General features: G+C 39.0%; 1 protein-coding gene across 6 annotated transcripts in view; it reads left to right on the forward strand.

Annotated features, from left to right (window-relative positions):
- Tsr1 (Tsr1 ribosome assembly factor) overlaps window positions 1–14,470 on the forward strand; it is a 221,479-nt gene that overhangs the window by 79,957 nt on the left and 127,052 nt on the right. For all 6 annotated transcript variants that reach the window (XM_070097035.1, XM_070097039.1, XM_070097037.1 and 3 more), the window contains one exon: window positions 1,334–1,531. In XM_070097035.1, the coding sequence (XP_069953136.1) occupies window positions 1,334–1,531 (198 nt within the window). The remainder of the gene's footprint in view (window positions 1–1,333; window positions 1,532–14,470) is intronic.

Below are 14,470 nucleotides of genomic sequence, written 5' to 3' on the forward strand. Positions count from 1 at the left end.
CCAAAGAAGACAACGCATTTGCCATCCTTCATTTAGTCACTGTCATTCCAAAAGTGTGCTGACATTACAGCCAGATTACTGTTCGATTGTAACATCCCCACCCTTCTTTCAAAGTGCAGGCACTGAACTTTCTATCTCCAGGACTCCAGTCTGGCTAAATGGTTTCCATAAATCCCTTCTGAAGAGTTACCTTGCTCACATTCCAACAGCACATCCATCAAAAACCACTTGTCTCTGTTCACTTCTCTCTAACATGCTCACATAAACCTACTCAATGCTCAAGCCCCTAAAACACAATGCCTCTTTTATACCATCTCCAACCATTCCTAGGATGATCATCCCTTCTTTCTTCCACTCCAGATTTTGTGCCTTCTTTGTCAACCTGTCCTCTATCCTGTCTGCATTCCTGATCCACCAGAACAACCCCTCCTTAGCTCTCTGAACACTAATTCTGAACACTCAGCTCTCTGAACACTAATTTTACCACTAGAACACTGAACTGGACTCCAAAGAGGTGGTAACAAGTGCTGCAGCTATTAGAAATAGAAACAAATTATTTGAAAAATTAAACACTAGATGATAGTACACCATGAGTACAGCTTTTTTTTTTTTTTTTTTTTTTTTTTTTAACATGTCGGCAGTTTTCCACTGAGGCAGGGTGACACAAAAAGGAAGAAAAAACTTTCATCATCATTCACCACTTTCACCATCACTCATACATAATCACTGTCTTTGCAGAGGCGCTCAGATACGACAGTTTAGATGTCCCTCCAAACTGCCAATATCTCAAACCCTCTTCTTTAAGGTGCAGGCATTGTACTTCCCACCTCCAGGACTCAAGTCCGGCTAACCAGTTTCCTTGAATCCCTTCACAAAATATTACCTTGCTCACACTCCAACAGTTTGTCAGGTCCCAAAACCCATTCATCTCCATTCACTCCTGTCTGACACGCTCATGCACGCTTGCTGGAAGTCCAAGCCCCTTGCCCACAAAACTTCCTTTACCCCCTCCCTCCAATACAGAATAAGAATAAAATTTTCACCTGGTATAAAAAGTTTATTTAACAGTTCAATCTTATTACAGTTAGGGGAAAATCTGTATCAGACTTTTAGAATGTTTCTATAGACATACATACATACCTTTGATGAGTTCCAAGAGTTTTTCTGCTTCCAGAACCCAGTCTTGGGCCCTGTTTTTACTCATTTTTTAAAAGTAATTGTTGAAAGTTAGTTATGCATGTAGTATTCAATGTGTATATTTGCATGATATAGGTCTTCGTCTGTGTCAGTACACAAAAATAGTCATGTTTATATTTCCTTTTCCACAAAACAGAAAAAGCACCAGTCTCGACAGAACCTAATCAAGGACATAGAATTACGTTTCCCAGGTCCAGCAAAATTGTATAGTCTTGAAAGAGACCAAGACGCCCTTATGATTTTGCGGCAAATCGGAGCACAGAAACAAAGGCCCCTCTATTTTAGGGACAGTCGTCCTCACATTTTAGCAGAGAATGTGGAATTTATTGAAGAGGTAAGTGCAGTAATAGTAAGATTTCTTTATAAATGTGAATATTGGTATTATTGCTTGGAGAAGGTAATTATCTATGTGTATTTCAGTTTTCAGGTTAAAATAGCTGTAATTCTTGGATATACCTCCAGCTTTTTGATTAATGGGAATTGGTTCTATTTTATTTATAGAGTGGAACCTCCATGTGCGAGTTTTTCCAAATACGAGCAGTCGATCAGTTGATTTTTTGCTTCCATACATGAGCGAAATTTACATAAATGAGAGGGCCTCAAGGGAGGTTCCTTGATGCTGGTGAGGGGCCCTTGCTCTTGATCTAGGGAATTGGATCTCATTTGTTTGTTGGACTATACTATTGAAACTTGGGCAATGTATGATGGTAAGATGTTTCTTAACGTACACCAAAAATTTAAGAAATCGGACCATAAATAAGAGTTCACTTCTCAGCAATTAGCCTCTCCTTAGTGGTATTTTCATATGGTTTTTATGGTTGTATTCTCGTTTTTTTGGTCTCATTTGATAGAATGGAAGATATATTACAGAAATACATATGATTTTGATTGGTTTCACAACGAAAAGTGCCTTGAAATTGAGCTTAAAGTAGCAGAAATGTTTGATTCTTTGGTGATATTCAAGAGTAAACACTGTCCATTCCAATATGCAGTCATGACTGGGTTGACATTATTTACACAATTATTACAATAATGCAGTAGTCTGCATAATAGTAAATCTTCTATTTTTTGTGTGAATAAAAATTAAATTATTTATATTATAATAATAATTATAACAGTAATAATAATATATGTAATAATATAATATTAATATATTAATATAAAATGTATAATAATACATGTATAACAATAATGTACTATATAATAATAATTATAATAATAGACAGCTTCAAAAGGCCATCACTAGATGGCAGTGTTTACCACAACAAAGCGGGAGTGGTTGTGGCCACCTCCAGCTGTTACATAATGACATATTTTATTCATTCTAGAATATATGTCAGATTTCTATGTTATTTATATTGTTTATTATGTCATAGTAGATGGACTGTGATAGATAAATAAGCCGTATAGATGATATTAGCGAAATTATTGAAGGAGTATTTTGTCCGGTCTCCAGACAAACTCTCTTCTGCCGACGATACCATTACATGAATGACATATTTTATTCATTCTAGAGTATATACTGTATCAGGTTTCTGTTATCTCTATTGTTGATTATGTAATATTAGATGAATTGTGATAAATAAATAAGCCGTAGAGTTGATATTAGGGAAATTATTGAAGTACAGAATTCCACTGGAACAGATTAGTTGCATTTCAATTAATTTAAATGAGGAAAATTTACTCTGCAAACGAGCAAATCCAGATGCAAATTAAACTTGTGAGTAGAGGTTCCACTGTATTTGAACCCCTGTATGGTATATATACTGTGTCTAAGTGTCTAGCTCGTTGATCTCTTTTTACTACTTCTGTACTATAGAAGTATTTTCTGGTATGTACAGTGGAACCCAGGTTATAGACCATCGCGGAAATCAGCTAATTCGTATTTCGAGCACTTTCATCGTCGAAATTTTGCTCAGGATATCGGCCATACTCTCAGATATAGGCTGTATGAGATGTGTCACCACTGACCCAGGGACGCTCTACCTCATGAGTATCACACTTAGTCTCTCTCATTGGATTAGGAATACTTTGTGGCTTCATCCATTGTTTCTGGTATTTGTTTGCTGATTGCAGCTGTGAAATAAGCAACCTTGGCCCAAAGAAAGTTCCTAGTAAAGTTTCTTTGGTAAAGTGAGAAACACAATGGAATTTAAGAAAGAAGTTGTTAAACAGTATGAGAACGGTGTTCGAGTGCTAGAACTTGCCAGGATGTATGGGAAATCCAAATCAACAATCACTTCCATCCATTTTATTTAGTTCTCATTGTTTTGTGTATGTAAAACTATAGTTAATCTTTAAAAAATGTATGATTTGTTAATATTTTTGGACATTGGAGTGACATCTAAACTGTCGTATCTGAGTGACTCTACAAAGACATTGATTATGTATGTATGATGGTGAAAGTGTTGAATGATGATGATGAAGGTTTTTTCTTAACTTTTTGGGTCACCCTGCCTCAGTGGGAAATGGCTGACATTTTAAAAAAAAATTATAATTTGGGTAAGAGAAGTGAAAGTGAATGAACTAAAGGAGGAGACAGTTAGAGAAAGATATAAGCAGCTCTTGTGAGAAAGATTGGCTAGAGAGACTAGAAAATGAGGAGGGGGTATGTGGAAAATTTAATGCCGGAAATCAGACGTCGCTGGAAAGCAGAACTCCATTTTTTCCATTTATAAATGCATATAAATGCCAGATAACAAGTTTACACTAACATATATTAAGTTAACAATAGAACTAGGCAGTAAGAAGTAAAATACACACACAGTACACTCATTATTTACCTCAAAATATTTGTAGTCTTAATGTAGGGCAAAAGGTGAATAGTATTTACTCTAAGTCAGGTGTGGTAGCCCTCCTGGCCACCCCACCCACACATACTATACAACAATGCTTAAAGCTCCCTAGAGTGATAAAATGCATATACAGAACACATATTACTTACCTTAAAATATTTGTAGTCTTAATGGTCTTAAAGTAGGGTGAGAGGTGAAAAGTATTTATTTGTAGAAAGTAGTGTGGGAGGTATGGCATCCTGCCTGGCCACTTATACCTACTACGACATTAAGCTCCCTAGAGCGATAAAATGCATATATAGTACACTCATTAATTACCTTAAAATATTTGTAGTCTTAATGTAGGGTGAGAGGTGAGTTTTATTTGTATGAAGTCAAGTTGGGAAGTATGAGTAGCCAGGAAGGCCATCCCTCCCAACCCCACCCACACATAATATAAACAAACCAGATGAACGTATCTGGTTTTCGTCATTTTACATTGTGTACAAGTTGTCTCCACGTTGATACAGTAAAATAAATAAAGAGAAACACTCCCATTCTTATGTAATACCATTTTTAGAAGAAATGACACCTTGAGTGAAGGCATACGAAAGGAATAATTTTCTAGTTACCCTCAGTAATATTATAGTGACACATTTTCTCTGATGTTGGACTACAAGTTGCCTGGCTACCACAAGTCCTACAAATTGCCTGGCTACCAAAAGTCCTACAAATTGCCTGGCTACCACAAGTCCTACAAGTTGCCTGGCTACCACAAGTTGCCTGGCTACCACAAGTCCTACAAATTGCCTGGCTACCAAAAGTCCTACAAGTTGCCTGGCTACCACAAGTCCTACAAGTTGCCTGGCTACCACAAGTCCTACAAGTTGCCTGGCTACCACAAGTTGCCTGGTTACCACAAGTCCTACAAATTGCCTGCCTACCACAAGTCCTACAAATTGCCTGCCTACTACAGGTCCTACAAGTCGCCTGGCTACCACAAGTTGCCTGGATACCACAAGTTGCCTGGATACCACAAGTTCTACAAGTTGCCTGGATACCACAAGTTCTACAAGTTGCCTGGCTTTCACAAGTTGCCTGGCTACCACAAGTCCTACAAGTTGCCTGGCTACTACAAATCCTACAAGTCACCTGGCTACCACATCTCATTTTTTTTTTTTTTTTTTCAACAAGTCGGCTGTCTCCCACCGAGGCAGGGTGACCCAAAAAAGAAAGAAAATCCCCAAAAAGAAAATACTTTCATTATCATTCAGCACTTTCACCACACTCACACATTATCACTGCTTTTGCAGAGGTGCTCAGAATACAACAGTTTAGAAGCATATATGTATAAAGATACACAACATACCCCTCCAAACTGCCAATATCCCAAACCCCTCCTTTAAAGTGCAGGCATTGTACTTCCCATTTCCAGGACTCAAGTCCGACTATATGAAATTAACCGGTTTCCCTGAATCCCTTCACTAAATATTACCCTGCTCACACTCCAACAGATCGTCAGGTCCCAAGTATCATTCGTCTCCATTCACTCCTATCTAACACGCTCATGCACGCTTGCTGGAAGTCCAAGCCCCACGCCCACAAAACCACCTTTACCCCCTCTTTCCAACCCTTTCGAGGACGACCCCTACCCCTCATTCCTTCCTCTATAGATTTATATGCTTTCCATGTCATTCTACTTTGATCCATTCTCTCTAAATGACCAAACCACCTCAACAACCCCTCTTCTGCCCTCTGACTAATGGTTTTATTAACTCTACGCCTTCTCCTAATTTCCACACTCCGAATTTTCTGCATAATATTTACACCACACATTGCCCTTAGACAGGACATCTCCACTGCCTCCAACCGTCTCCTCGCTGCTGCATTTACAACCCAAGCTTCACATCCATATAAGAGTGTTGGTACTACTATACCTTCATACATTCCCTTCTTTCCCTCCATAAAAAACGTTTTTTGACTCCACATATACCTCAACGCACCACTCACCTTTTTTCCCTCTTCAATTCTATGATTAACCTCATCCTTCATAAATCCATCCGCCGACACGTCAACTCCCAAGTATCTGAAAACATTCACTTCTTCCATACTCCTCCTCCCCAATTTGATATCCAATTTTTCTTTATCTAAATCATTTGATACCCTCATCACCTTACTCTTTTCTATGTTCACTTTCAACTTCCTACCTTTACACACATTCTCAAACTCATCTACTAACCTTTGCAATTTTTCTTTAGAATCTCCCATAAGCACAGTATCATCATCAAAAAGTAACTGTGTCAATTCCCATTTTGAATTTGATTCCCCATAATTTAATCCCACCCCTCTCCCGAACACCCTAGCATTTACTTCTTTTACAACCCCATCTATAAATATATTAAACAACCATGGTGACATTACACATCCCTATCTAAGACCTACTTTTACCGGGAAGTATTCTCCCTCTCTTCTACACACCCTAACCTGAGCCTCACTATTCCATATACAGTTAACCCCTGCATAACGATCACCACCGAATGCGACCAATTATGTAAGTGTATTTATGTTAGTGCGTTTGTACGTGTATGTTTGGGGGTCTGAAATGGACTAATCTACTTCACAATATTCCTTATGCGAACAAATTCGGTCAGTACGGGCACCTGAACATACTTCTGGAATGAAAAAATATCGTTAACCGGGGGTCCACTGTACTTGCAACATCTGCCACATTGCTCCTCTATCCACTCTATCATATGCCTTTTCTAAATCCATAAATGCAATAAAAACTTCCCTACCTTTATCTAAATACTGTTCACATATATGCTTCAATGTAAACACTTGATCTACACATCCCCTACCCACTCTGAAGCCTCCCTGCTCATCTGCAATCCTACATTCTGTCTTACCTCTAATTCTTTCAATTATAACCCTACCATATACTTTTCCTGGTATACTCGGTAAACTTATTCCTCTATAATTTTTACAATCTCTTTTGTCCCCTTTCCCTTTATATAAAGGGACTATACATGCTCTCCGCCAATCCCTAGGTACCTTCCCCTCTTTCATACATTTATTAAACAAAAGTACCAACCACTCCAACACTATATCCCCCCCTGCTTTTAACATTTCTGTCATGATCCCATCAGTTCCAACTGCTTTACCCCCTTTCATTCTACGTAATGCCTCACGTACCTCCACCACACTTACATTCTGCTCTTCTTCACTCCTAAAAGATGGTATACCTCCCTGGCCAGTGCATGAAATTACCGCCTCCCTTTCTTCCTCAACATTTAAAAGTTCCTCAAAATATTCTCGCCATCTACCTAATACCTCCCTCTCCCCATCTACTAACTCCCCTACTCTGTTTTTAACTGACAAATCCATACTTTCCCTAGGCTTTCTTAACTTGTTTAAACCTCACTCCAAAATTTTATCTTATTTTCATTAAAATTTCTTGACAGTGCCTCTCCCATTCTTTCATCTGCTCTCCTTTTGCACTCTCTCACCACTCTCTTCACCTTTCTTTTACTCTCCATATACTCTGCTCTTCTTATAACACTTCTGCTTTGTAAAAACCTCTCGTAAGCTACCTTTTTCTCGTTTATCACACCCTTTACTTCATCATTCCACCAATCACTCCTCTTTCCTCCTGCCCCCACCCTCCTATTCACATTCTAATACTGCATTTTTAAAACTATTCCAACCCTCTTCAACCCCCCCACTACTCATCTTTGCACTAGCCCACCTTTCTGCCAATAGTCGCTTATATCTCGCCCGAACTTCCTCCTCCCTTAGTTTATACACTTTCACCTCCCTCTTACTTGTTGTTGCCACCTTCCTCTTTTCCCATCTACCTCTTACTCTAACTGTAGCTACAAACTAAATAATGATCCGGTATATCAGTTGCCCCTCTATAAACATGTACATCCTGGAGCCTCCCCATCAACCTTTTATCCACCAATACATAATCTAACAAACTACTTTCATTACGTGCTACATCATACCTTGTATATTTATTTATCCTCTTTTTCATAAAATATGTATTACTTATTACCAAATTTCTTTCTACACATAGCTCAATTAAAGGCTCCCCATTTACATTTACCCCTGGCACCCTAAATTTACCTACTACTCCCTCCATAACATTTTTACCCACTTTAGCATTGAAATCCCCAACCACCATTACTCTCACACTTGATTCAAAACTCCCCACGCATTCACTCAACATTTCCCAGAATCTCTCTCTCTCCTCTACACTTCTCTCTTCTCCAGGTGCATACACGCTTACTGTAACCCACTTTTCACATCCAATCTTTATTTTACTCCACATAATCCTTGAATTTATGCATTTGTAGTCCCTCTTTTCCTGCCATAGCTTATCCTTCAACATTATTGCTACTCCTTCTTTAGCTCTTACTCTATTTGAAACCCCTGACCTAATCCCATTTATTCCTCTCCATTGAAACTCTCCCACCCCCTTCAGCTTTGTTTCACTTAAAGCCAGGACATCCAGTTTCTTCTCATTCATAACATCCACAATCATCTCTTTCTTATCATTTGCACAACATCCACGCACATTCAGACTTCCCACTTTGACAATTTTCTTCTTCTTATTCTTTTTAGTAATCTTTACAGGAAAAGGGGTTACTAGCTCATTCTTCCCATATTTATGTTAATTTATTCTACTGTGGGGTGCATTTTGGTGGATTAAGCAAAATGTCTATACAGTGGACCCTCGACTAACGCTATTAATCCGTTCCTGAGAGCTCATCGTTAGTCAAAATAATCGTTAGTCAAGTTAATTTTCCCCATAAGAAATAATGGAAATCAAATTAATCCGTGCAAGACACCCAAAAGCATTGAGAAAAATATTTTTTAACACACGAAATATTAATTTTAATACACAAAAACTGAAGAAGACATGCACAGTTACATGACACTTACCTTTATTGAAGATCTGGTGGTGATTGATGGGATGGGAAGAGGGGAGTGTGTTGATGGTCTTAGTGTTTAGAAGGGGAATCCCCTTCCATTAGGACTTGAGGTGGCAAGTCCTTTTTCGGGGTTACTTCCCTTCTTCTTTTAATGCCACTAGGACCAGCTTGAGAGTCACTGGACCTCTGTCGCACAACATATCTCCCCATAGAGGCCTGTACCTCCCGTTCCTTTATGACATTCCTAAAGTGTTTCACAACATTGTCAGTGTCACCATTAAACAGTTGTTCAGGTTTCAGTCCTTCACTGTCTATGTACTCCTTGAATTCCTGCACATATTTTTCAGCTGCTTTTTGGTCCAAACTGGCAGCCTCACCATGCCTTATCACACTATGTATGCCACTACGATTCTTAAATCTCTCAAACCAACCTTTGCTGGCCTTAAATTCACTCACATCACCACTAGTTGCTGGCATTTTTCTAATTAAATCGTCATGCAACTTCCTAGCCTTTTCACATATGATCGCTTGAGAGATGCTATCTCCTGCTATCTGTTTTTCGTTTATCCATACCAGTAACAGTCTCTCAACATCTTCTATCACTTGTGATCTCAGTTTCGAAAACATAGTTGCACCTTTGGCAAGAACAGCTTCCTTGATTGCCGTTTTCTTGGCCACAATAGTAGCGATGGTTGATTGGGGTCTTGTGTACAGCCTGGCCAGCTTGGAGACATGCACTCCACTTTCATACTTAGCAATGATCTCTTTCTTCATATCCATAGTAATTCTCACCCTTTTTGCTGTAGGGTTGGCACTAGAAGCTTTCTTGGGGCCCATGGTGACTTATTTTGCAGGTGCAATCACTAAAAAGGCTGTGATAATATGAAATGTTCCGATTGTATGCTTGGAAGCGACCGCGGTGGCTGGCTGGCTTGTAAACACTGGCCAGAAGTGGACGCGTCTCAGACGGAACGAATAGTGTTGGTCGAGTTTTTTAGCGCTAATCGAGGCAAAACTTTTGCGATAAAATGTATCGCTAGTCAGATTTATTGTTAATCGATGCCATCGCTGGTCGAGGGTCCACTGTATTAACATTTTATACGATATTTAATGCTCCTTAGAATGATTATTATTGTGTTATTATTATCATCATTATTAATATGGCATCTTCAAGACTAATAAGACACTCTTAGTGATTTTAATGTGTACCTGCATGCCAGCACAGTGTGTAAGTTTACTTAGGCACAGGTTCACATATGTATAATTATCAGTTATAATAATAATGTAGGTATATAGTCTGCCTGGGCTACATACCTACACCTACCTATATAGTTACACAATATTTAATCGACATACCATGTTCACTGAATTTAATCGTTTCTGTCAACTACCTTTAGATGCCGTCATAAACAAATGGAGAGGTAATGAATAATTTATGCCGAGAATTGTAAACAAAAGCGTTATGTTTTAAGGGGAGTGACAATGTTTTCCCTCCGCCTGGCTACCACACCTCCATAGTATGTAAACATAAAATGTTTATATGTTATATAATGTGTATCTTATATAATTTTGAAGAAAATATAATAGATGGATTAATGAAAAAGTTTATATTAACATAAAATAAGACATTTAATGTGCTCAAGAGTGATAATTATTAGTATTATGTAATGTTTTCCCTCCACCCTGCAACCACACCTCCATAGCATAGAAACAGCATGTTTATATGCTATGTAACGTGTTTCTTATATAATTTTGAAGAAAATATCATAGATGGATTAATGAAAATGTCTATATTGACGTAAAATTAGACATTTAATGTACCCAAGAGTGATTATTATTACATAATAGAGAGATGTGCTCATGGATAATGTAAACAAACTGGGTGGCCCGTGCCATATTTGAAAAACCACTTGCCGTATGGAAAGTTTTGGTCATAATTTGAGATCGCCATGTTAGTGGAACGCCATAAGGCAAAACGTCGAAAGGTGGGGCCCTACTGTACAAATAATCTGTTCCAGACACCCAAAAATATTAGCAAAAAATACATTTTTTTAAAGATTAAATATAGTTTTACATACACAAAACAATGAGAACTATATAAAATAAATACATGAACAATTAAATCACTGTTACATACCTTTATTGAAGACTCTTGTTGACTTATGGAAGATAGGGAGGAGGAGAGAGGGAGTTGGGGTTATAGTTTGGAAGGGGAATCCCCCTCCATAAGGACTTTAGGTAAGAAGTCCCTCTCTGGGGTTGCTTCCCTTCTTTGTCTTTTAATGCCACTAGGACCAGCTTGAGAGTCACTGGACCCCTGTTGCACAAAATAACTGTCCAGAGTGTTCTGTTTCTGGCATCTCTTTAAGATTTCCCTAAAATGAGACAAGGTTTTGTCACTGAACATGTTGCAGATATGGCTTGTTTCAGCTTGGTCAGGGTGATATTTCTCCACAAAAGTTTGTAACTCATTCCACTTTGCGCACACGTCCTTAATCACTGAAGAAGGCATATCCTTTCCTCTTTCTTCCTCTTCCTCCTCTGAAGGAAGTTCCTCAGCCATGGTCTGTTGCTGTTCCAGTTGAAGGTGTTGCAGCTCTTCAGTGGTTAGCTCTTCCCTGTGGTCCTCCACCAACTCTTCCACATCCTCGCCACTCACATCCAACCCCATGGACTTCCCCAATGCCACAGTAGATTCCACAATAGGCAGAAGGTCGACAGGATCAGGGTCAGTCTAAACCCTTCAAAATCCTTCTCGAGGACACAGTCTGGCCACATTTGTCTTCAAGAAGAGTTCAGAGTCCTGGAAGTCACTCCCTGCCAAGCCTTACCCATAAGGCTTATGCAGTTGTAGATATTGAAGTGATTCCTCCAGAACTTTCTTAGGGTCAATTCAGTGTCCAAGGTCACTTCAACACACTTTTGAAACACTGCTTTTGTGTAGGGTTTTTTGAAGTTAGAAATGACCTGCTGGTCTATGGGCTGGATGAGAGGAGTGGTGTTAGGAGGCAAGAACTTCACTGTTATAAAACAGTAATCCCTAGACAATTGGTCTACCAAGTTTGGAGGATGAGCAGGAGCATTGTCCATTACCAGGAGGCACTCAAGTGGCAATTTATTTTCCAGGAGGTACTTTTTCACACCCGGGCCAAACACTTTATGGACCCAGTCAATGAAAAGTTGCCTAGTGACCCATGCCATATGATTAGCTTTCCACATCACACACTATTTACTCGTGTCGACATTATTTTTCTTGAACACGCTGGGATTTTCAGAGTGATACACGAGTAAAGGCTTCACTTTGAAATCCCCACTAACATTAGCACAGAACAAAAGAGGTAGCCTGTCTTTCATAGGCTTGTGTCCTAGCAGTTCCTTTTCCTCCTCCATGATATAGGTCCTCTGGCATTTTCTTTCAAAAGAGGCCTGTTTTGTCACAAACACTCATTGGGGTTGGAATTTTTCAGCCTCTACATACCCCTTGAATTCCTGCACAAATTTTTCAGCTGCACGTCTGTCAGAACTTGCAGCCTCACCATGCCTTATAACACTATATATGCCAATATGCTTTTTAAGTCTCTCAAACCAGTCTCTGCTGGTCTTAAATTCACTAGCATCATCACTAGTACCAGGCATTTTCTTTACAAGATCCACATGCAACTGCCTTGCCTTTTCACAAATTATTGTCTCTGAAACACTATCACCTGCTAACTGTTTTTACCTGATCCACAACAACAACAACTTCTCCACTTCTTCATTTGTCTGTGATCTCTTTTTTGTTAACATGTTTAACCCTTTTGTCACATCAGCTTCCTTGATTTGTTCTTTCTTTGCCAGGATAGAAGTGATTGTTGATTTGTTTTTGCCATACATCCTATTGCGAATGGCCTATTGCCACTCGCCGTGCCCGTGCCTGCCGTGCCTCGTTGTGCTCCATGTTTTTTCATGTTTTCACGGTCTCTTACATGCTAGAACTCTAATTTGTGCCATCGATCTTATACGATACATCCCTCTAGCGCTTGGAACCAATCTTGGGCAGAAAAAGTACATACTGAGTCATAAAGGAGGATTAGTGTGCAACACCTAGCAGAGTTTTACTCCCAGAGGGGAATCATAGGCCTGTGTGCCATGTGCAAAATAATAATAATTGAACTTTTCTTAGTCAAAGGAAAGAAAGTCTCCCTAATAATATTGTGTATACATAGTGTTAGTGTATACCACAGTGGCACCCTAGTATATAGATAATAAATGCTAAAGTGTCATTTAAAACAGGTGTAATTGAAACTAAAGTGATAGGCCTAAAGAGGCAAGTGCCAGAAATTGCTAGAAGCTTCCCACACAGGTCAGCTGTTTTAATAATCTTCCTGGCCTGCTAGTGTACCTCGATATAATCTAGTGATACCAGTGAATAGGAGAATACAGTGTTGTAGTAGCAACTAACCAGTAATATAATGGTACTTAGTGGAATGGAGTGACTTTCATTAGTTTTTTCTCCATTCTTGAAATACCAGACGTATACAGTGAAATTCATATAACCTGTAGTTACCAGCGGTCGCAATATACACAACGAAAAGCAAATATCACTCCAGAAAAAGCGTCTTTCCTCCAATAATTTCACCAATCAACTATAGTGATAATATAGCATTTGTTGTGGTGGAGACCGAAAAAACCTAGAAAAGCTAGATACAGTGATCGATAATCCTTCAGGCTGTAAATAAAGGTCTCGACTGTTCGTCATTGTAGGAGCTGCCAGCAATCACCGGTTCTTCAACACGCAAGTTATACTTTTGTATCAATCTAATCACATATTACTCGGTTAAATAATTTCCAGTAGTTCCTTCATGTGTTAGCCCAAATCACCGACCAGATATGTTTTAAATAAGTGACCCACTGATCAGATCTGACTAGATCCGAACCCTTGACCGGTTTCAAACAGATTCGTTGGACAATAAAGCAGACTGTAAACAGACGGGGTTTTAGGCGCCCTTATCAAACACAAACAATAAATATAAAACATGAACGTACACCGGTAAGCTGTCCTAATATACGTACAAGTACAGTTAGAAATAGAAATACAAATAGCCAGATCTTCACTTTAAGGAGGTTATTCATAGAATATTCAAGGGGTTACTAGTAGAACTATAGTAAATCAACCATTCAAATCACATTATGAAGCTCTGTATAGTCTGCAGTCAAACGGGCTTCCGCATGGATTACTTGCCATTTTTGTGAAAATTGGTGTCACGCCCCTTGTGCAGATATCCAAGAACTATCTATAAGCAGTATTAAATCAGGGAAGTGTTTTTGGGTATGCCCTAATGAGATAAATCTGTGGATTAAAATCACATTGGTATTAAAAGAGGATAACATCAAAGCAGCCTTCATAGAAAACCTGGAAGCATTCTATAACAGATGGGAAAATAAAAAGTCTGGGCTGGATGGTATCGCCCTTGGTGCTGGCCATGTAGTCAGAAACTGTAAGGCTGGAGGTGATGTCTTGGGTGACAGAAATGGTGAAGCTGGAGGTGCTGTCCTGGGAGACAGTAATGGTGATGATGGAGGTGC

Source organism: Cherax quadricarinatus, chromosome 56 (assembly GCF_038502225.1).
Source record: "Cherax quadricarinatus isolate ZL_2023a chromosome 56, ASM3850222v1, whole genome shotgun sequence".
NCBI classification, from domain to species: Eukaryota; Metazoa; Arthropoda; class Malacostraca; order Decapoda; family Parastacidae; genus Cherax; species Cherax quadricarinatus.